General features: G+C 38.5%; 1 protein-coding gene across 1 annotated transcript in view; it reads right to left on the bottom strand.

Annotated features, from left to right (window-relative positions):
- Positions 1-24,670, bottom strand: part of NAA25 (N-alpha-acetyltransferase 25, NatB auxiliary subunit) — an 80,302-nt gene that overhangs the window by 33,301 nt on the left and 22,331 nt on the right. The window contains exons 5-13 of the mRNA XM_043557641.1: positions 24,557-24,631; positions 23,201-23,308; positions 22,830-22,908; positions 18,946-19,057; positions 18,269-18,358; positions 16,871-17,040; positions 13,443-13,555; positions 6,023-6,230; positions 5,139-5,228 (exon numbers count right to left, since the gene is read on the bottom strand). Coding sequence (XP_043413576.1) covers positions 5,139-5,228; positions 6,023-6,230; positions 13,443-13,555; positions 16,871-17,040; positions 18,269-18,358; positions 18,946-19,057; positions 22,830-22,908; positions 23,201-23,308; positions 24,557-24,631 — 1,045 coding nt within the window. The remainder of the gene's footprint in view (positions 1-5,138; positions 5,229-6,022; positions 6,231-13,442; positions 13,556-16,870; positions 17,041-18,268; positions 18,359-18,945; positions 19,058-22,829; positions 22,909-23,200; positions 23,309-24,556; positions 24,632-24,670) is intronic.

Consider the following 24,670-nt stretch of genomic DNA (forward strand, 5'->3'; position numbering starts at 1 on the left):
CATCTACAAAAGTGATGCCAACATTAAGCTGCAAGGTCTTATGAAGAAAGTTACGGAATCTCAGAGAATCCTAGATGCTGAGAAGAGATAGACTGAAGGAGAACTAGAGTCCACCAACCTTCTCGGTACAAGATTTTCTCTATAAGATTCCAGACAGATGCTCTCGCTACACATCATTTTTCTTCCATATGTAACTCTACTATTTGAATGTCAAGTGATACTTGAATAAAACTGTTCACTAATAATCAGACTAATATGACACCATTTTTTTTTGGTTTGGCCTTCAAAAGGCTCCATGCATCAAGAGTCTTAAAGACCAAGTAACTTCTGTTTTGTGTACCAAAGAAAATATGAAATAAAGATTTATATACAAAAATATTCACTGTACTAATAATGGGGGGACGAGGAAATAAGTTATAGTAAAACCCACACATGGAAAACACCATGCAGCCATGTGACATTAATGAAGAGTTTTTAGTATTAAGGATAAATACTTATTAACGTTCAGTAAAACACACACAGTTAAAATTAGTGTGAAGAAATGATCTTCAGTCTGTAAAACATGCACAGAGAGAGAAGGAAATATGCCAAAATATCAGAGTGCCTTTTGGAAGCTGGAAATGGAAGATTAAAATAAACTGTTCTCCAAAATTTGTATAAGCTATTTTTATAGTCAGCAAAAACCTAAACTGAAACTAAAACTTGGGGTGCCTGGGTGGCTCAGTCGGTTGAGCGTCAGACTCTTGACGCTCCGTTGTGGGATTGAGCCCTGCATCCAGCTCTACGCTGAGCATGAAGCCTGCTTAAGATTTTTGTTCTCTTTCTTCTTTCTCTTTCTCTCTCTCTCTCTCCCCCCCACCCCCCCCCCGTCGCCTCTCTCTCCCACTCGTGCTCTTTCTAAAATAAAAATAAAAAAATAAAACTTAAAAAAATTTAAAGTAAAAGCTCCATGAATTGAGCTTTTAAAATTATATCCTATAGGCTTTTTTTCTAACAGAGAAGAAACAAGATATAATCAACAATTGGAGCTTTAGATAAATATCATGCATAATCCTAACCAAACTATACACACCTATAATCTATGCAAACTACCATTATGATCTTAGTGTACTGCCTCTGGGCTGGAATTACTTTACATGGTAGTAATCACAACCTGCACCCAATTTTCTGTTCTGCTCTTTGCTTTTAAAGTGTTTTCTGATGTTCCTACATGATCTTCACAATCATAATTTTATTGAATTTAACACTCACTGACCTAAACTCTGGAGCAACACTAAATTTAAGGGTCACAGATAGTTCCTGCCCTCAAGAAGCTCAGAAGTGAGTAGAAGAGACGGCTGGACAATTATAATGGAATAAATAATTTTAAGAAGTTCCAGTTATTCAAAGATAACTAGTATTAAAAACAAGATCTCCTTGGGGTACCTGGGTAGCTCAGTAGGTTGAGCATCCAACTTAGGCTCAGGTCATGATCATTTTTTTTTCAAAAATTTTTAAATATTTATTTTTGAGAGAGAGAGAGAGAGAGAGAGAGAGCGAGCAAGTAGAGAAGGGGCAGAGAGTGAGGGAGACACAGAATCTTAAGTAGGCTCCAGCTTCTGAGATGTCATCACAGAGCCCGATGCAGGGCTTGAACTCAAGAACCGCAAGATCATGACCGGAGCTGGAACCAGATGGTTAACCTACTGAGCCACCCAGGTCATGATCTTGCCGTTCCTATGTTCAGGCTCACTGCTGTCAGCCGGTCAATGTGGAGCCTGCTTCGGATCCCCTGTCCCCCTCTCTTGCTACCCCTTCCCCACTTGCGCTCTCTCAAAAACCAAAACCAAAAGCAAAACATTTAAAAAAAGATCTCCTTAAGATGGAAACAAAATTTTAAATAGGGGAAAAAAGGCCTAATTCTCATCTATTAAATCAAATGTCATAAAGACGTTTTTTACTTTATTTGCCAAATTTAGGCTGTAATTATAGCTTTATGCAAATTCTTCACCAAATCAAAAGAGCATCAAGGATTGATGAGTTTTAAGGCAAAATTTTTCCTTCTTTTTTTTTTTTTTTTTAAAGTAATCTTTTCACCCATTGTGGGGCTTGAAGTCATGACCCCAAGATCAAGAGTCACAAGCTCTTCCGACTGAGCCAGCCAGGTACTCCAGGACAAAATTTTTCTAACTAAATGTTGTAACATAACAAAATGATATTACGTTCTGGGATATAATAACGTACAGCATGGTGACTATAGTTAACAATTCCGTACTGTATACTCGAAAGCTGCTAAGCGAGAAGATATTAGTTCTCATTCCAAAGAAAAACAATCTGTGACTGTGAGGTGATCCACGTTCACTAAATTTACGGTGATAATCATTTCATGGTAGACATATCAAATCATTACATTACGTATCTTAAGCTAGTACAAAGTAGTATGCCAATCACATATCAATAAAACTGGAGGGGAAAAAATGACATGCTTAACTCCACATTTCACTTTTGCTGAATCATAAAGAAATGCTTTTCTGCAAAATATTTGACAGCGTCAATGTATTCAAGTGTTTTTCTTAATCTTTCACATTCAAATCAGTCTCTTTCAACATCCTCACCAAATTTCCATAGATTTCTAATCTCTGCCAGATCCACGTTAGACAATGACTATGCCTCTGATTGGAACACTTCAGTATCATTTTCACCTTCAACAATCCTTGCATCTTTATTATATTGGCAATTTTCCAATGTATTTACACTGTATGATTATGGAAAATTTGCCTAACTTCTTTCTCTCTGCCCTGTCTTTCCCTCATCTATAAAACTGCAACAATCTTAACAGTATTATTATGAGGTTTAAATGAGCTAATTCATATAAGACACTTTCAAGTACCTGATGATCAACAAACGTTAGCTATTATTATATGGGCAGACACGCTGCTCAAAGAAACAAGAGATTAGCAAAGCCACAGTCTCTTACGAGCAAGAATGGATGCTAGGGGTAAGTGGGGAAAGGTATCTTATCTGAGTAGGGACCAAATTACTGAGTGGTCAGTTCATTAATGATGTTTTATTACATCCCTATGCACACTCACAATTCTGAGCCTCGGATGACAAGTCTGATAAAAAGGATTTCACCCCCATCTCTGCTGCAATACAGTGCAAGAAGTGCTAGCACAGAGGCACACACAATGTCCTACAAAAGTTCAGAAGGGGCATAAAATCCGCAATGGGTATGGGGGTAAAATCAAGACAGGCTTGTCAGAAGCACTGTTTGAGTAAAAGTCAGATGAAGAGAGTAAGAAAGTTATTTCAAAGAGAGGCACCACAGTGTTCACTAATAGTAGCAAACAAACCAACCAACAAACAAAACACAGTAGATACAGGCTATAAGTAACCTAAGAATTTGGAGATATAGGCAGAGGCCAGATCGTAAAGAGCACTGTAAACTACCCTAAAAAGGTTGATCTTTATCCCCAGGAAAACAGGTACCTCTGAAGGATTTTAAGCAGGAGGATGATGGAATCAAAATCGAGTGCTCCACGAAACGACCCCCGAGGGCAGGGGTTTTATCTATATTGCACAGTGCTGTCTCCTGGGCCTTTTGTTTCTTGTGCAGTTTATTCTCGTGAATATGCAATAAGTACTTAAGTTTTTCCCCAAAAAAACCGCTCATAAAAGAAAATGTCAGGAGTGAGCCCTAAAAAAAAATGAATCATCTTTTTCATGCTCAATGATACATGACGCCTCCTTCAGCATGGATTGTATTTTTGTCTTAAATAGGCTAATTAGAACTATTCCAAAAAAAGTGCATTCTCCTACATATGTATTTTTTAAGTGAATAAAAAGGGCTATTCCATTCCATGGGCCTATAAATCTATCTCTGAAACAGTTTCTCTGTATTTTAATTACTGTAACTTTGTAATACGCACTTCAGTCATTATTCACTATATTTAGAAATGTTTAAAAACAGAAAAGACAGACAAGAAATAACAAGTGTTGGCAAGGATGTGGAGAAAAAGGACCCCTCGTGCCCTGTTGGTGGGAATATAAGTTGGTGCAGCCACTGTGGAAAGCAGTGTGGAGGTTCCTTAAATAATCAGAAATATCACACAATTCAGTAATTCCACTACTGGGTATTACCAAAAGAAAATGAAAACACCAATTCAAAAGGATATATGCACCCCCATGTTTACTGCAGCATTATTTACAACAGCCAAGGTATGGAAGCAAACCAAGTGTCCGTCAATAGATGAATGGATAAAGCAGATGTGGTGTACACACACACACACACACACACACACACACACACACACACACGAATATTATTCAGCCATAGAAAGGAATGAGATCTTGCCATTTCACAACAACATGGATGGACGTACAGTGTATCATGCTAAATAAGTCAGAGAAGACAAATCCCATATGATTTCACTTATATGTGAAATCTAAAACATAAAACAAACCAAGCATAAACAGACCCATAAATACACAGAACTGGTGGTTGTCGGGGGGGATGGCAAAAAGAGGGAGTGGGAGGTACAGGCTTCCTGTCCTGGAATGAATAGGGACACAGTGAAAGGCACAGCACAGAAAATACAGGCAATGGTACTGTAATAGTGCTGTATGGGGACATACAGTAGATACATTTATAGCATGATATACAAAATTATTGAATCACTATGTTGTACACTTGAAATTAATGTGTCAATTATATTTCAATTTAAAACATTTTTAAAATAAAAACGGGCAACTGGGAGGTTCAGTCGGTTAAGCATCTGACTCTTGATTTTGGCTCAGGACGTGATCCTAAGTTCGAGCCCCACATCAGGAGCCTGCCTGGACCAGCATGGAGCCTGCTTGGATTCTCTGCTGGTTTCCCGCTCTCTGCCCCTCCCCCACTCGTGCTGTGTCTCTCTCAAAATAAACATTTTAATAAATAAAATAATAAAAATAAGAACATATATGCATTGATTTAAAAGATCATCCTGATTAGAGAGAGAGGGATATCTGGGGATGGGTTCTTTTAGAAGCACCCTGGACAACGTCAAAGAAGAAAAACCTAAAAGCATAAATCAAATTCTTGGATTACATAATTAGTCTCAGGATTTATAATCAATAAAAACAAAGCATAAAGTTAAATTGAAATCACTGTTCCTTACCTGTTTCTCTCCATATATCAATAAGCACATGGACAGCAAGGAGACAGTAATAGTCTGAAAACTGCAATTCGGTTTTCAAACAGGATTTCCCTGTAGGGAAAAAATCCCATATTTGTATTTTAACATTTGTGCAACTATCACTGCCCCAAAGGAGTTTTTTAAAGCAGGAAAGTGACAGGAAAGGTAAGATAAAGAGAGGAAATGAAAGTAATAAGATTAGCATAAATACCAGAAGAAAACATAAGCCATGAATCAAAAGATTCAAAATAAGGTAAGGCCACACTCAGCTGGACCAGAAGAAAGCGTTCCAGAACAAAGGTGGTATCTGAAATGACCCCAAAGGGAGAGAAGCAAGATTTGGAAGGAGGGTTCAGGTTAAGAAAAGACCAGAAGCCAGGGGCCAGTAAAACTAAAGTAATAGTATGCTCATTACTTCACTTAATGATTTAGAATACAGTTAGAGAAATACTGATGTCATCTGGTCAGATAACTTATATTTTATCACATGTATCTAGCAATCTAAAGATCATCTATTTCTAAACTACATTTTTACTTCACACTTAACAACATTCCTTTAGTGCAATTTCAGTCTATGTATTAAAAATACTAAGGCCTATAAAAGCAGAAAAAGTGACAGTTATCATAAACTCCATGTAATTCATAGGAGCCCCAATGTGATAGCTCAATCAGGAAGAATATGGACAACTATAATCACTTAAAACTCCAAACTTAAGAAAGGCTTTACCTTAGGACAGTCTTCCCACCTGACAAAATATCCTCCTTGCCAAACTCATTACAACAAGGTGCTCCAGGTGATTTTAAAAAAAGGTCTTCTAAAACTTAGCAAATCAGGGAACAACTGCACACTTTGAAAGGCTGCTCACCAAATTCCAGTCCATGCTGGTACCTTAACATCAATTCTCTGACCACACTCTGTTTCTGATTTTTATCCAGAGTGTGGTACAAGCCAAGTAACCTCGTCAGCTGCACCACACATAAATGTTGCTGCAGAGCTCTGATGTCGGCAGGCAGTGCCAACTTATCCTCTGTTGGTGTCGACAAAGGAACAACTCCAAGTAATTGATTAATAAACTGCAAAGTAGAAAAAAAGGAGCACAGATCTCAAAACAGAACTAGTCTCTGGTAGGCATTAACAAATTAAACATTAACAAATGTTGAAATGGTCTAGAAAAAGACATCAAGGAAAAAGTACAAATTAAAACCCCTTGAGTAGATCATTTTCTATCTACCAAAATTAAACAAAAAAAATTTCTTTTTTTCTTTTAATGTTTATTTATTTTTGAGAGAGAGAGAGAGAGAGAGAGAGAGACAGAGTTCTAGTGGGGAGGGGCAGAGAGAGAGAGAGAGACAGAGAGAGGGAGAGAGAGAGAGAGAGAGGGAGAGAGAGAGGAGACACAGAAATCTAAAGCAGGCTCCAGGCTATCAGCACAGAGCCCAATGCGGGGCTTAAACCCACGAACCATGAGATCATGACCCGAGCCGAAGTCGGACACTTAACCAACTGAGCCACCCAGGTGCCCCTAAAACAAAAAAAAATTTCTAACAGCACATAATGCTGGTAAAATGCCAATAAAAATGGCACACTCATTCACTGCTGGCCACAAGTATTGGTCAATACCAGGTACTATACTAACTAAAAGATGAAAAGAATTGTGAAAATGAGGCACCCAGCTGGCTCAGTCGGTTGAGCGTCCAACCTCAGCTCAGGTCATGATCTCATGGTTCATCAGTTCGAGTCCCACATCGGGCTCTCTGTTGTCAGCACAGAGTCCACTTCAGATCCTCTGTCCCCCTCTCTCTCTGCCCCTCCCCTGCTCACTCTCTCTTGCTCTCTCAAAAATAAAAAATAAACATTAAAAAAAAGAATTGTGAAAAGGTTTCATAAATTACAGCATTATCAACATACTATATAGTGTGGCAATGAAAAGTTTAATTAGGAAACTGTAAAGAGCACAGTACCAAAAACAAAATTGATATACGAGTAAATTCTTAAAGAAAACGTTACACACTGAGAGGAATAGTTATGTCATATCAGTGGCCTTAACTTGCTTTTTAATTGTTGTATTTTGACATAATTATGGATTCGCATGCAGTTGTAAGAAATAATACAGAGAGATCCCATGTACCTTTCTCATCCAGTTTCTCCCAATGGTAACACCTTGTATTAAAATGTTTTTAATTCTAGGGACACCTGCGTGGCTCAGTTGGTTAAGCATCGGACTTCAGCTCAAGTCATGATCTCACGGTTCGTGAGTTCGAGCCCCATGTTGGACTCTGTGCTACCAGTTCAGAGCCTGGAGCCTGCTTCACATTCTGTGACTCCCTCTCTCTCTGCCTCTCCCCTGCTCACACTCTGTCTCTCTGCCTCTCAAAAAATAAACGTTAAAAAAAAATTTTAATGTGTTTGAATCTTTAAATTTGGAATTAAAAAAACATGTATCAATCCCATTACACGTTATTAAACATGGGCTTACTACTCACTGCCAAAATCCTATTAAGGTGACAACAGAACATCAAACCACAAGGATCACGAAAATGTGAAAAGCAGACAGCAAACAAACACTAACAGGATTTCAAAGATAAAAAGCAGCAGAAGGGCAGGTGTCAAGTGCTAACCGACACACAGGGCAGAAATCTAACACACACAAGAGGCAGCAAGTCTATTCCTGACACAGAACCTTAGAAGGCAGAAATTCAGGGCCCCAGAAAGCCCAAGTGTTGGTGGGACTGAAATGGAAGAACAATTAAATTCCATCTAAGAAGTCTGACTGCTCCCTAGCTCACAGACTGACTTCCTAAACCCAGCAGATGCCTGTAGGTATACTCCCAAGGAGAAGCTGAACCAGAGGCACTATAGATTCACAGACAACAGGTATAGCTAGAAATGGGGATAAAGTGCTATTTTTAATTGTCTGAGGAAACTCCACACAGTTTTCCACAGTGGCTACACCAGCTTGCATTCTCACCAACAGTGCACAAGGGTTCTTTATTCTCCACCTCCTCACCTATCATGTGATCCAGGAATCGCACTACTGGGTATCTACCCAAATACAAAAACACCAATTCAAAAGGATATATGTACTACTATGTTTATTACAGCATTACTTACAATAGCTAAATTATGGAAGCACCCCAAGTGTCCATTGACACACAATGGATTACTGAGCCACAAAAAAGAATGAAATCTTGCCATTTCCAACTACATGGATAGAGCCAGAGAGTACAATGCTAAGAGAAATAAGTCAGTCAGAGAAAGACTAATACTGCCTGATTTCACTCATGTGGAATTTAAGAAACAAAACAAACGAACAAAGGGGAAGAAAAGAGATAAACCAATAAACAGTCTTAACTATAGAGAACTGATGGTTCCCAGACGGAAGGCGGGTAGGGGGAATGGGTGAAACAGGTGAAGGGGATAACAAGTACACTTATGATAAACACCGATTAATGTAAAGAATTGATGAATCATTATATTGTACACCTGAAACAAATTTAACACTGTATATAAACTATACTGGAATTAAAATTAAATAAATAAAAAGATAAAATCTCTATATTAGGAAGGAAAGGAAAGGGAAAAGAAAAAAAACGAAACAAGGACAAAGTGAAACTCCATTATTCGGTGATGCGCACCCCAGCCCCCACCCCCCAGCTCCCAACCAGATCCCAGAATGCCACCTGCCAAATGTTTGAGACACCAAACACAGATGATGGCAAACAGGCTCCGTGAAAAGTATTTCTAGGGGCACCTGGGTGTCTCAGTTGGCCGATTTCAGCTCAGGTCACAATCTCATGGTTCACGAGATCGAGCTCAGAGTCAGGCTCTGCACTGACAGCACGGAGTATGCCTAGGATTCTCTCCCTCCCTCCCTCTCTGTCCCTCCCCTGCTGGTGCTCTGTCTGTCTGTCTGTCTCTCTCTCTCTCTCTCAAAATAAACATGAAAAAATAAACAAAGATAAAAAAACATGAAAAAAAAATTTTTTTTTTTAAGAATTTCAAGGGGCGCCTGGGTGGCTTAGTCAATTAAGCGTCTGACTTTGGCTCAGGTCATGATCTCATGGTTCGTGGGTTTGAGCCCCGTGTCGGGCTCTGTGCTGACAGCTTGCTCAGAGCCTGGAGCCTGCTTCGGATTCTGTGTCTCCTTCTTTTTATGCCCCCCCCTTGCTCATACTCCGTCTCTCTCTGTCTCTCAAAAATAAATAAATGTTAAAAAAAAATAGTAAAATAAAAAAATCAAGTATTTCTGAGGTGAGGGGCAGGGGATGGAGGAGGTTTGGGGGAGAACAGAACATATTACCACCTCATGTTTTAAACTAACAGAGTTTTATACTTGTATGGGTCTGTCCAATTGACTGGGGTGAATCAAACAAAACAATTTTAACTCCGAGAAAGAAAGTTGTTTGAGAAAGGTAATCTCCGTATACAAAGTGGCTCAGCCTTCGGTCATAAAAATACAATTCTGAATAATGACTGAACTAAACTGGGGAGAAAGTATGTAAGAAGAGAAGGGAGATGTTGTAAATGAGATGATCATCTTCAGTGGTGGGGCTCCAACAGATGAAAACTATAACTATAAAAATAAACGAATACCTGGACAAGTCTATAACTTAGAAATACGGAGGTAAATGACAGAAGAAACAGGAGTTGAGTGATTTGCCTGTAGAGCGCCAGAACCAGGGTGAAGGTGGCAAAGAGCTACTGCTGTTTTTCAACAAAAGCCTTCTAGTACTACCTGGCTTTTTAACTTTATACATGTAATATTTTTTACACAAATAAAAATTAAAGTAAAATAAACCACCCCCCTCCCCACGCTGTGCAGTTTCACATCTGTAACAATTGTGCTTCAACTTATCTCCAATTGTATGAAATTTAATTATTATGATCAGGTAATCATTTGCAACAAAGAAACTAAAGCACTGGTCTCCATGCTTTTGATTAAATGGCTGTATAGCTTCTACTGCCAGCTGTTCCACTGTTGTAAACCATTTTATATATTAGTGATGTTTACTATTAATGCCTTCTTTAGGGAATGCTTAAAGAATCTTCCAAATAGGTTTTGTCATAAAAGAATACATTCATTCTTTATTTCAGTCTGTATAGTTTTACTACTGTACAAAAAGCTTCTTTAAAAACTGGAATCATATGTTTAGCTTAAAATTCCAAGGCAAAGAAAACAAAAGATAAAAACATCACCCTGGTTGAGCCACTTCAAGATAACTGGATTCAATGGCCTACTTTAAAAGCATTTGGCTCCTAATTAATTGGGACTACAGTTCTCAGCCTGAACTTCACTCCAACAGTTTAATCCTCTGACAAATACACTGCTGAGTAGCAGGATTTTTAGCTATTGAAGTCATCCTACATTTAAAAAGTTTTGGCAGCAAAATTACCCCTCAATGAAAAATTTAAGTGGAATTACAAATTCATTGCAACAGCTTCACATCCTTTGTCTCACAGAACAAAGACTACCTATCACTGACAGTATCCCAGCATTTCTAGAGGGTTCCTCTCCACAGATTATTAATATATGAGGTCACGTGAGGTGACCTAAGATTTTCAAACATAACCAACAGAGTAGATCTCCTTGTACTAGATTTATGTTAGCAAAACTTTATGAATCTCAGCTGAAAGCCATTTAAGGTTTCCTCTAATGCAGTCCCATCATTTGGTGCTTCAACTTACAAGATGGGAAGGACACTAAGATCAATTGTTCCAAATCGTAGCACTTATACATACTACATGCAACAAACATTAACTGAAGGCCTGTCCCATGTGGTTCTCCCATGTGGTTCTAGATTCTGCTTAAATCCCACCAGTATCATGAAACTCACACACTACATTTTTAGAGAATTCTATTAAAAAAAAATCTATTTTTCACTGGCCAAATTCCAAGTTCCCTGTAACAATTTCCTGCTGGTCTCAATTCTCATCCGCTTTTTATAAGGGAGCTTTTCAAATATGAGAAAAGGACTCTGTCCTCATCAGACCAAACCTCTCTCTTCCACTCAACTATTTCTCTCTCATACGTTTTCACATCCTCCTACAACCCAGGATCCAGTTTCTGGATTAATTACAATTGTAAATGTAATTAATTGTAATTAATCCAGAAACTTCTAAAGCTTGGCCTGAGCCCTGTAACATGGTGCTCCAAGAATAGCTTTACTAAATCAAAGAGAATGGTGAGCCTCATTTCATAACTAAATACAGACCACTGGCTACTTATCAGTTTGGGAAAACACTGCTCCATCTGCCCTAGATGTGTCACCTCAAGACTGCCAAGTATCAAACCTGATGGACTGAAGACATGACTCACCAAACATAGTCTAGTCACCTCCACTATGGGAGGTGACAGAAGGCTTTCTGAGAGAACAGGTGGTGGCACCCCTGCAATAGGAAGGCTTCCAACCTTCACTAATTACAGAGGCACTAATGAGTAAAGCCGACCAGAGTCACAGACTTTCTTTATACATGCCAGTATTTCTTTACGTGGTGCTCTCTCCTACTCTACATACACTGTTCTTCCAATTGACAGAATGCTCCAGCTGCCCATTACCAGGGATACTCTGGATAAATGTTGCCATGGATGAGGAGTCTAAAGACAAGGTTCTCCATCTCATTATCTAACAATCTTACATTGGTTCATTCACATCAAAAACTCCCAATATATGACAACTAACCACAGTGTGGTACTCTAGATTAGATCACAGAACAGAAAAAGGATATTAATGGGAAAACTGCAGAAATCTAGATAAAATCTAGAGGTTATAGTAATGTACCAATGTCAGTTTCTTAGTTGTTAAGTGTACCATGGTAATTTGTTAACAAGGTAGGTGAAGGGTGTGGTGTAATTTTCTGCACTATCCAAGTGAGTTTTCTGTAAATCGAAAAGTATTCCAAAATAAATGCATCGAAATGTAAAATTTTGCTCTTCAAAGGATCCTGTTAAAGGACGAAAAGACAAGCTACAGACTGGGAGAAAACATGAAACCACATATCTGACAAAGGACTTGTATCTAGAATAGCTAAACTCTCAAAACTCAACAGTAAAAACACAAAAACCAACTAGAAAACAAGCAAAAGATAGAAGATGGCAAATAAGCACATGAAAAGATGTTAAACATCACTAACCATTAGGAAAATACACATTAAAACCATTATAAAATATCACTACACACCTATGAGAATGGCAAAAATAAAAAAATAGTGACAACACTAAGTGCTGATGAGGACGCAGAGAAACTGAATCACTCATACACTGCTAACAGGAATTTAAAATGGTACAGTCACCATGAAAAAGTTTGGTCATATCTTAAAAAAAAAAAAAAAAAAAAAAAGACTAACATGCAGCTATCTTGCTCTACTGGTCATTTTCCTCAGAAAAATGAAGGCTTAAGTTCACACAAAAAACCTGCACACAAATGTTCACAGAAGCTCTATTTGTAACAGCCAAAAACAGGAAACTGTATGTCCTTCAACAGGTTAAAGAAATGGTGGCACATCCATAACACAGAACACTATTCAGCAATACAAAAGACTGAACTAGTAATACATGTAACATGGATGAATCTCCAGAGAATTATGCTGAGAGGAAAAAGGGCCAATCTGAAAATGTTACATATAACATGATTCAGATTCAGCTATATAACATTCTCAAAATAACAAAATTACAGAAATAGAAGACATTATTGTGGTTGCCAGGGGAGGGGGTGAAAGCAGGAGAGAGAGCTGCAGGGAAAAGTTTGCAGGTAAAAAAGGCAGCCACCGAATCTGGTGGTGAAGCTGTTCTGTATCCTGACTCCAGTGGAGGTCACCGAATCCACTGCACTACATACCACACTAAACACACATGTAAGGTACCACACGTACACACACAAATGTCAAATAGTGAAATCTGAAAAAGGTCAGTGGATTGTATCGATGTCAATTTCCTAATTAAGTTATCATACTATAGTTACGCAAGATGTTACCACTGGGGCAAAATGGGAAGAAGTATAAAGAGATCTCTGTATTATTTCTTACAACTACGTATAAATCTACAATTATCTCAAAACACACACACACACACACACACACACACACACACACACACACACTACAAAACAAAAAAGACAATCCAATTATCTTCCTTGTGGCTTAACAAGAAATCATGTCTTCATCTGATAGCACCTAGAGTCCCTGCTTGCTAGAGCAGTTATCTTGATATCTAGCATCCACCAACTTACATACAGTTACCCTTGTTACCCTCAATACAAGCACCCAACAGGATTCTGAAGTATACTTACTTTTGTACACTGTGTAGCAGGCAAGAGGTCAACAAACACCTTGAGGTCTGTAAAACAGCAAGGCTTATCCCCAAACTTTTTAAAATACTGGAACATTAATTCTTCTGGATCACCTAAGAGAGAAAACAAAAATCAATAAATTAACTCAAGGACTGAAATAATTTTTATATTAAGAGGTATGATTTGAAAAATATTTATTTCAATTAAATAAAAATTCTGCTTGAGTGCTTGAATGAGAATGGCAGTGAGGGCTGGAGAATGGCTTGCCCATTTAAAACTCAACAAACACTTTAAAAAGAAGTTGAATCTTACAAACTCAGCTTACATGTTATTACATGTAGGAAACATGATGCTTTCCACTGAATAAAAGTTTAAATAGCTAAAAAGTTTTCATTAAAGTTTAAATAAAGACTTAAGTTTATAAACAAACATTAAACAAGCACGTTTCTTTCCACAGTTCCTGAAATACTTACCAAGTATTAAATAAACGTTAACTAAGTGGAAGGGAATGTTTAACAGGCACACCAACGGAGAGAAAATAAATGGGGAGAGTCACAAACCAGTAACTCCAACAAGATCATTCACTATGGAAAATTTAAACCTGGATCTGCAGAAAGCTACCAGTTCCTTTTATTTTTCCTCACATTAAAAACAAAATAATAGGGGCACCTGGGTGGCTCCGTCAGTTGAGCATCCGACTTCAGCTCAAGTCATGATCTCACAGTTTGAGTTCAAGCCCCACATCAGGCTCACTGCTGTCAGTACAGAGCCTGCTTCAGATCCTCCTTCCCCCGCTCTCTCTTTCCCTACCTGCTGGCACTCTGTTTCAAAACTACATAAACATTAAAATAATAATAATAATAATAATAATAATAGTAAGATACTCTCAAACTGAACTAGATTTAAGCAGCAGAGATTTTGGGGGCACCTGGGTGGCTCTGTTGGTTAAGTCAGCATCCAACTTTTTTTCTTTTTTTAGTATTTACTTATTTTTGGGAGAGCACCAGCGGGGGAGGGGCAGAGAGAGGGTGACAGAGGATCCAAAGCAGGCTCTGTGCTGACAGGCTGACAGCAGCAAGCCTGATGTGGGGCTTGAACTCACAAACTGCAAGATCATGACCTGAGCCGAAGTCACTCAATGGACTGAGCCACCAAGGTGCCCCAACCATCTGACTCTTGATTTCAGACTCTTGATTTCAGTTCAGGTCATGATCCCAGGGTTGTAAGATCAAGCCCCAATTCAGGCTCTGAGCTGACAGTGCAGAGCCTGCTTGGGATTCTCTCTCTCCCCTTCTCTGCCCCTTCCCTGCTAGCGTTCTCTCTCTCTCTCAAAATAAACATTTTTTTAAAAAATTAAAATAAGAAACATAAAATTTTAACCTGGAATTTCAGTAAGATTTTAGGTCTTGGTTCCCATTCACAATTCTGGGAACAGAAGTCCATGGCTTTCATCAGATTCTCATAGGACTATAATCCAAGTCACTAAGAATCACTCACTCGTCTGGCTAAAAAACATTTTGTGCAGAAGCCCCTGGCTGGCTCAGTTGGTACAGCATGCAACTCCTGATCTCAGGGTCATGAGTTCAAGCCCCCTGTTGCTGGTAGAGTTTACTTCAAAAAGAATTTTGGGTAGACTAGAAGAAGTCACAAATTTCTGGGGCACCTGGGTGGCTCAGTTGGTTGAGTGTCCAACTGATTTCAGCTCAGGTCATGATGATTTCACGGTTTGTGGAATCAAGCCCCACATTAGACTCTGTAATGACAACACGGAGCCTGCTTGGGATTCTCTCTCCCTCTCTCTCTGCTCCTCCCTGGCTCGCATGCACATGCATACTCTCACTCTCACTCTGTCACAAAAAATAAATAAATTTTAAAAAGTCACAAATTGCTAACATGAAGGCCGGTGAGAGGGAAGAGAAAGACAAGAGATGGATACAGCCAAGTGTCAATGCAGATCCAAACTTTTCTATCCAGCTTTGGAAAAAAAGCAATTCTTTGGAATCTATCTCAACATTTTGCAGAGGGTCACATGAAAATTTTCGTTTGCATTTCTGGAAATAACAGAGACTAAGGTTCCTTAAGTAGACCTAAAGAAGTCAACATGGAATTCAAAACTGGTTGTGAGAGGTGCACCTGGGTAGCTCAGTCGGTTGAGCGTCTGATTCTAGACTACAGCTCAGGTCATGATCCCAAGGTCATAGAATCAAGCCCTATGTCAGGCTCCACTCTGAATGTGGAGCCTGCTTAAGATTCTCTTTCTCAGGGATCCTGGGTGGCTCAGTCAGTTAAGCGTCCCAACTTTGGTTCAGGTCACGATCTCGCAGTTCGTGGGTTCAAGCTCCACATCGGGTTCTGTGCTGACAGCTAAGAGTCTGGAGCCTTCTTTGGATTCTGTGTCCCCCTCTCTCTGCCCCACCCCCTCTCACGTGCACATGCGTTCCCTCTCTCTCTCAAAAATAAATAAGCATTTAAAAGAAAAGAACCATTTTCAGGGTGCCTGGGTGGCTCAGTTGGTTAAGCATCCGACTTCAGCACAGGTCACAACCTCACAGTTTATCAGTTGGAGCCCTGCATCAAGCTCTCTGCTGTCAGCTTCAGATCCTCTGTCCCCCTCTCTCCGTCCCTTCCCCACTTGTGCATTCTCTCAATAAAAAAACATATAAAAAAAAAAATTTTTTTTTTCAGGTGCCTAGGTGACTCAGTTGGTTAAGTGTCTAACTCAGGTTCGGCTTGGGTCACAATCTCACGTTTCAGGAGATGGAGCCCCAAAATGTGCTCTGCGGTGACAGCACGGAGCCTTCTTGGGATTCTCTCTCCCTGTCTCTCTTTGCCCCTCCTTATGCTCACACAAATGTGCTCTCTCTCAAAATAAATAAATAATCATTTTTAAAAAAGGCATTTTCAAATAAACATCTAAGCACTTCATCAAATTTCCTGAAGGCATTTCTTCATGCTTTACTATCCAAATCATGTTTTTTCTCCTATCTTGTCATTGTCCTTATAAATTTTCTCTTTAACTGTTAATTGCTCTAACTCCACCAGATGTTGTTTTGTCAATGGTTTTCTGAGCACTTGGAGCAGATTTTCAAGAAACTTTCCATCCTCTTCATGAAATCTTGAAACTTTTACAAAACTGGTTATGTTACTTTGAAACTGATTTTGACATTAATGTCAGGTCAAAAAGAATGCCTGAAAAAGACTCTGGTGGAATAGGGAGAGATGCTAATGTTAAGTCAAGTTGAAGATGTGATCGAGGACTAATTTTATCAGTAATCCATTTGTTAGTAAATATTTTCATGTTATGAAGATGTCTGCTTCCCAGACATGACGGCATCATCGTAGACCCCACATAATGAATACTGCACTTGGGTATGGAAGGCATCCCTGCATCTTTTCCAGGGTTCCCAAATAATATTAGGGTTTCTTACCTAGTTTGTACTCATCATTAAAACCTTGACGTCTTAAACGTCTAATCAGTTCCAGTTTAGCAAGATGTGGTCCTCGGAGATGGCGGGAACTTTTAGATTCTTCTGTTATCCGATCTTCTATAAATTTCACAGCTTCTTCTGCAGAATAATGGACTTCTCCTTCTAAAGAGCTAGGTGTAAACACATGAAAAAGGTATTGTGTGCCTCTACTGTCTGTCCCAAAACTTAAAGTGAAGCCAAATTGATTTCAAAAAACAAATTAAAAAATAAAAAGCATTCTGATAATTATAAAATAACATGGGGGCAAAAGAGAGCTAGGCGCACATTCTGACAGGTAACATAGGATATGATTACTCCCAATTTTGGCATCTGATTACTACACAGTGACTAACTACCTATACTTCTTTCTTAAAAAGAGAAGGGATCACTTTATATATATCAAATATCACCTAATAAAAAGTCTAAGTAAATTTTACTTTACTGCTTGAATGAAGGCTAAGAAAATTTAGATGATTTAGTTAGTATTACAAAGTAAGCACAAGCTCATCAGCATCTTAAATCCTGCTTATGTATTCACTTTTCAAAAAGATTCCATTCATGTTTATTATGGTATTATCTGTAATATCAAAAAAAAAAAAAAGGAAATCAGCAACAATCCAAGTGTCCATCAGTCCATCCACAGGAGACATGTTAAATGAATTACAGTACATCTCTAAAATGGGAGTTCTCTTAAGTCACTAAAAAAGAATAAAACAGATCTCTATGTACCAAAAATGGAAAAATGCCCAAGATATATTTTAAGGGAGAAAATACCAAGTTGCAAACCACTAATATGATTACATTTTTATGTTAAATAATGGGAATAATTATGTTAGTATATGGACAGAAATAAATCTAGAAGAAAAAACTCTAAACTGCCATCAAGGGTTATCTCTGGGGGCACCTGGCTGGCTCAATTAGCAGAGCATGCGACTCTTGATCTTGGGGTCGGGGTCATGAGTTCAAGCCCCACACTGAACAGAGAGCTCACTTAAAAAAAAAAAAAAAAAGGAAGAGAGAGAGAGAGAAAGAAAGAGAGAGAGAGAGAGAGAGAGAGAGAGAGAGATCGCTCTCTGGATCAATTATAACTCAATAAAAGTGGAAAAAAGTAAAAAAAAATGTTATTTCTGGGACGGTAGGATAGATAATCAGGAACTAACACTTTCTACACCATATATTTCTGCACTAGTTTAACATTTTTACAATGAACATATTTATTTTACAATAAAAAAATGAAAACTCTTATTTTGAAAGGGATACACTATTGAGACTGAAAAAGAGAATTCGATTAGGCTTCCAATGAAATCCTTTTGCTACAATGTGCTAAAAAGTGCCACTGGAATTCAGGAATCAACTTACTGTTCACCTTCAGCAGGAGGAGTCCAGGCCTCTTCAATCAGTCGAAACACAGAATCGAAATAAGTCAGATAGAACTGCCAGTCATCTGAGCTAAAATCAGATTGAATGGTGCACACAGGATTAAACCCAAGTTGTGACAAGTCTGCCCTAAGAACCATAATACTCAACTTACTTTCTGTATTTTAGTCTTTACAAGGAGAAGCCCACCCTTCCAAGTTTCCCTAGAAGGGCAACCCCAGAGGCATTTTTCCAAGTAAAAAACTTTTAAGGAACTGTTATTTCCTTCGATGAAATGACCAGATCCAGAAAACAAATGCTCCTAAAACACCCATATTAGCACTTCCCCAAAACAGGGCCGTGGGATGGGGTGGTGGGGAGGGGAAGGTGTGTCTTTTAGACCAATACTGAATTTAACAAATTAATGATTTTCAGCATTCATTCTCAAGACCTAATACTCAGCACCCTGGTGGTGTAAGTACGATTATACCTCTTTACTGAAAGATGAAGGCTCATCAAAAACTTTAAAAAATACCTAAAACACACTACTAAAAGATTTCACTTTATGCCCGGACAACATAAAAGACAACCAAAAAAAAAAGAAAGAAGGAAAGAAAAGCAGTAGTGCAAACTGAGAGCCCTGCTACAGTCTCATAGTCCAAAGAGAAGCCTCTACTCACTTTTTCAGTAAGAGGCGCCTGGAAAGGGCATTACACTCTGGCCACCTGCTCAGCTTCTTGTACATAGCCATGCATTTATTTTCCCGACTCTGAATCTCACTTGTCAACTTCTCTACAATTAAAAGTTATAAAAACTGGTAAGCTGGGTTCATTTCTGCTCAGAAATCAGAATAAAGTCCAAACACAAGAAGAAAAATGTTGCATTTTCTTATTCATTCTATGAGAAAATGGGACCACTGTTAGATATAAACTATTATCTTATTAAAGATTATTTTGCTGAAAAAAGTACATTTCTGATACTAAACATTTTATAATCACTTTTTCTATAAAATACAAGGATCACGAATGTATTGAAGTGAGGATCTCGTATATGGGATAAACTTGTAAAACAGAAAAAGCATCTAGGAACTAGTATATCTGATCCACAGACAGGCTTCCCATCTATACATACAGTTCCCAAACATCGAATGAGCTTGAACTGGAATGGAATGTGCAAGGTAAGATATTAGAAATACAAAAATAAATAGAGCTAGGAACAGAAAAACTACAACTATTATTTCTGGCCAAATTAAATTTGCCTTGACCTTTTAGAACAGCTCAGCAGATTACATATATTACATTATGAGTTTCCTATAGGGAATCTTCATTTTAACAACCATACGATTATAATCCAGCTGGGTAAAACCAGAAAGGCTGACTTACACCCATCTGCAAGGAGGCTGAAGTTAGAGAATAAGTAACATTAAGACAACAACAGGGGCACCTGAATGGCTCAGTCGGTTATAAGCATCTGACTTCAGCTTAGGTCATTATTTCATGGTTCATGAGTTCGAGCCCTGCTGACAGCACAGACCCCACTTCAGATGCTTTGTCCCTCCCCCCCACCCTCTCTCTCTCTGCCCCTCTCCCAATCTCTCATTGAAAAAAAAATTTTTTTGGTAGGGCATCTGGGTGGTTCAGTTGGTTAAGCGTCCAACTTTGGCTCAGGTCATGATCTCACGGTTCGTGAGTTCGAGCCCCGTGTCAGGCTCTGTGCTGACGACTCAGAGCCTTAAGCCTGCTTCGGATTCTGTGTCTCTCTCTCTCACTGCCCCTCCCCCATTCTCTCTCTCTCTCTCAAAAATACACATTAAAAAAATTTAAAAGAAAAAATTAAAAATTTTTAAAACTTCCATTTTATATAATTCAGGTAGTTAACTATCAGTTAGTGTTACAGTTTTATGGCCACACAGGCTAGTAAAGGATATACACACTTGTATAAAATAAGGTTTTTTAATGACTATTCCTAATAAGAGATCTGAGGCTACTTATCTACAATTAGCTTCTCCCAATCACTGTAAAGGCACAACTAAAAACCAGGTTTGTCAAAACACTGCACTTCCAGGAATTTAAATGTTTGGGAACCTAAATCTCTTTCACAAACATCCCAAAAAGAGGAATGGTTAGATCAATCTATGGGGTTCATACAAATCAGTTTTCCAACAAAAAGGAAAGAAGTATTTTCACAATAATGGAAGAAAGCTAACTTCTTTAACGCACAAAGGGCTCTTGCAAATCATTAAGATTAACCACATTTTTATTTTTTTAATTTTTTTTTCAACGTTTATTTATTTTTGGGACAGAGAGAGACAGAGCATGAACGGGGGAGGGGGAGAGAGAGGGAGACACAGAATCGGAAACAGGCTCCAGGCTCCGAGCCATCGGCCCAGAGCCCGACGCGGGGCTCGAACTCACGGACCGCGAGATCGTGACCTGGCTGAAGTCCGACGCTTAACCGACTGCGCCACCCAGGCGCCCCGATTAACCACAGTTTTAGAAATAGGAAAACGATAAGGAAAAGCAGTTCAAAGAAAATATCAATGGCTTTTAAACAAATTAAAAAGTAATTATCCTTCCTCAGAATTAAATAAAAATTGTAAGATATGTTTTATCTATCACAATGAAAAACATTAACAAGTCTGAAATAGGGGCGCATGGCTGGCTCAGTCTGTAGAGCATGCAACTCTTGATATCAGGGTCGTGAGTTCGAGCCTCATGTTGGGCGTAGAGCTTTCTTTAAAAAAAAAAAAAAGTTTGAAGTAACAGCTTAAAAATACAGGTTATTAAGTATACAAAGAAACATACCCTCTCACATGATGAAAGTAAATACAGCAGGTGGGAATGCACACCATAGCCTCTTGTAGGGTAATCTGGTTTGTAACAAGGTGTTCTTTGCAAATAGTCATCAAAGGCTGGTTATGTAAATTGTCTACATTTATATTATGGAACACTGGACAGTCACTAAAGGGAGTGAGGTAGCGAGGTATAGCTCTAAGACACACTTAAGTTAAAAAAAAAAAAATGGTACAGTGGGGCATTGGGTGGCTCAGTTCCTTAAGCCTCCGACTTTGGCTCAGGTCATGATCTCACCATTAGTAAGTTCGAGCCCTGCACTGGGCTCTGTGTTGACAGCTCAGAGCCTGGAGCTTGCTTCTGATTCTGTGTCTCCCTCTCTCTCTGCCCCACCCCTGCTCACACTCTGTCTCTATCTCTCTCTGTCTTGAAAATAAATAAACATTTAAAAAAAAGTTTTTTTAAAAATAGGTATAACAGTACACAGAGCAGAAGTCACAAAATCAAATCCTTGATAGGACAGGCAGGTAAACAAAGAAAAAAAAATTGTACCCAGGGTACAAATCCTGACTACAGGTATTAACATTTAAAAATATTAAAGAGGGGCGCCTGGGTGGCCTGGTTAGTTAAGCATCTGACTCAATTTCGGCTCAGTTCATGATGGTGCAGTTCATGAAATTGAGCCCTACGTCAGACTTTGGACTCTGGGCTCTGTGCTGACAGTGTGCAGCCTGCTTGGGATTCTCTCCCTCTCTGCCCCTTCCCCACTCATGCTCTCACTCCCAAAATAAATAAATATTTAAAAAAAAAAAAGAAAAGAAAAAAGTTTTTGAATAAAAACATTGTGCCAGCTGAGTAAGAGTACTCTATTAGCTTAGGTACAGTATGTTCTCGTTTGTGACTTGAACAAACTGGGGCGAGTCGGGGGGAGGGGAAAGTACATCTTTAGAAAGATATACAGGGGGCACCTGGGTGGCTCAGTCACTTAAGCCTCCGACCTCGGCTCAGGTCATGACCTCACAGTTCATGGGTTCAAGCCCCGCGTTGGGCTCTGTGCTGACAGCTCGGAGCCTGGAGCCTGCTTCGGATTCTGTGTCTCCCTCTCCCTCTCTGCCCCTCCCCCACTCATGCTCGCTCACTCGCTCTCTCTCTCTGTCTCAAAAATAAAAACATTAAAAATTTTAATTAAATTTTAAATTTTAATTAAAATTTTAAATTTTAATTTTTTTAAATGTTTTTATTTATTTTTGAGACAGAGACAGAGCATGAGTGGGGGAGGGGCAGAGAGAGAGAGGGAGACACAGAATCTGAAGCAGGCTCCAGGCTCCGAGCTGTCAGCACAGAGCCCGACGCGGGGCTCGAACCCATGAACTGTGAGGTCATGACCTGAGCCGAGGTCGGAGGCTTAAGTGACCGAGCCACCCAGGCACCCCAAACATTAAAAAAAACGTTTAAAAATTTTTTTTAATTAAAAAAAAAGAAAGACATACAGAACAAATGACTGGCAAAGAACTTTGAGGGCAAAGGGTTAGAGGTCATACTCTTTCTGACATCTTCAATTTTCTTAATTCCTAAATTATTTCCAATTCAAAAATATTTTTAAAAAGTAAATGTACAACATATAGAAAAATCTATATGAACATAAAATGACCACATGTGATTTTTTTTTTTAATGTCTTGATATCTTTACTTTTCTGTATAAGGAGAAATTTTTCCACAATTAAGTATTTTGCATGTTTAAATAAGAAAAAAAAGAAAACTTTAAAAATTACCTCCTAATTTTCCTCTGATAACATCTAAGGCTTCCTGGTACTTTCCCAAACGTTCCAGGATCATATAATAAAGTTCAACCTTACAGAAAAAACAAACAAGAAATGCAGCCATTGAAACTTCTCAATATAATCATTTGCATGCTTTCAAAAGTTACCTAACAGAAAAGAACACTATCTTCAAATGAGATGACATTAGCAGTAACAATGTTCGGATACCTAAGCTAGGTGCTTCCAAAGTTTCCTTTTACACAAGAGGCAAGAGTGAGGCCCAGCTCTCTAACTGGAATAAGACAGCAGTTTACAATACTGTAGCATCACATAGTTGCAATATCAAATCATGGGAATACAAAAGGAGGGCTTCCACTACTCACTTCAGCTTCAGCTTCTATCTTGTCCTCTTTCACCATTTTTTCTACCATTCTCTCAGCGAGGGGCAGAAACATCGTTTTTGAGAGGTTTTCATCCTGTGCCGATATAGACTGTAGGAGAAAAAAATAAATGTTCTATTCTAATTTCTCCCCTGCTTGCACTATTTATATTATTACCAGGCAGACCATTACTGGGACCCCAGCACATATTTATCACTCCACTATGTCCAATATCAGACCTAATTTGAACTTGCCACGAAGATACATTACAGAGTGGTTTGCCTTAGAAGAGATTTGTTTTAATAAAGATTTATTATCCTATATATTTTTGACATACTGAGTTTCCACAATATGGCCTAACTTTTAAATAGGTTATTCATACATTTTTCTAGAACTATATTAAGAAGCAGTAGGTATGCCTACACTGTTTATTACATGTAAGGGGTATCATCAGTTTGAAGAGAAAAGCCTTTCAAGTGCCTTTTTTTTTTTTTTTTTTTTTTTAAAGATTTTATTTATGTAATCTCTACACCCAACAAGAATTGCATGCTCCACCAACTGAGCCGGCCAGGTGCCCCTATCAGATGTCTTTTTGAAATGTTCACATATTAAAGGGAAAACTCCAATTCCTTCTATTTTACACAGCTTAGTAGCTTGGATAATTAAGATGATCTTAGACTGACAATTAAAGTCAATGCATATTAACAATTTTAACATTGCCTGAGATTCTGCTCAAACCTCAGTACTCAAAGTAACTATTATGCTTATCTCATAGATAAACTAAGAGATTCCCCAACGGCTCTCTAAGACATATGCTGAAGCCAGTATATGAATGCAGACCTGTCTGAACCCAGAGTCTTTCTGTTCTGAACTGCTACATTTTAACTCCTTCCTCCCCATCTTCTCTTCTACCCTATCTCCTTTTAGTCCTTACAGTAGCTCTGGGAGATGAGCATCTCCCTTCTGCAAAAGAGGAAACTGAGGCTCAAAAACCAGAATTGATAGAACGAGGTCATCCAGTTCAATAACTTATACACTAACAAACAATACTGTTTTAAAGACAAACCTCAAGTCAAAATATCAAACATTTCGAGTCTCATATTTGATCAAATAACCCAGTAATAGATCTAAGATTCAGGGGAAATACAGTCTGTGCTCCACACAAATAAACCAATATACCAACTCATAAGTAATAAATGCCAAAACTCCCCAACTCAAAAAGTCAACTGACAATATGGAAAGTCCCTATTTGACACATGCTATAACACATTACCCAAGATGTTCAGAAGACAAATTAGGACAACAACTATATACAAAAATAAAAACAAATCTCAATTCCATTCTGAATACCATACTCACTTGCATAATTAAGCTCATCACAGACCAAAAGTAGTAAGGGTTTTTGGGGACAATCTTATATAGAGCCATGCCAGCCTGAAAGACAGAGAGCCATAAATACTTAATTTAGAAAAC

This window comes from Prionailurus bengalensis, chromosome D3 (assembly GCF_016509475.1).
Source record: "Prionailurus bengalensis isolate Pbe53 chromosome D3, Fcat_Pben_1.1_paternal_pri, whole genome shotgun sequence".
Classification (NCBI taxonomy): domain Eukaryota; kingdom Metazoa; phylum Chordata; class Mammalia; order Carnivora; family Felidae; genus Prionailurus; species Prionailurus bengalensis.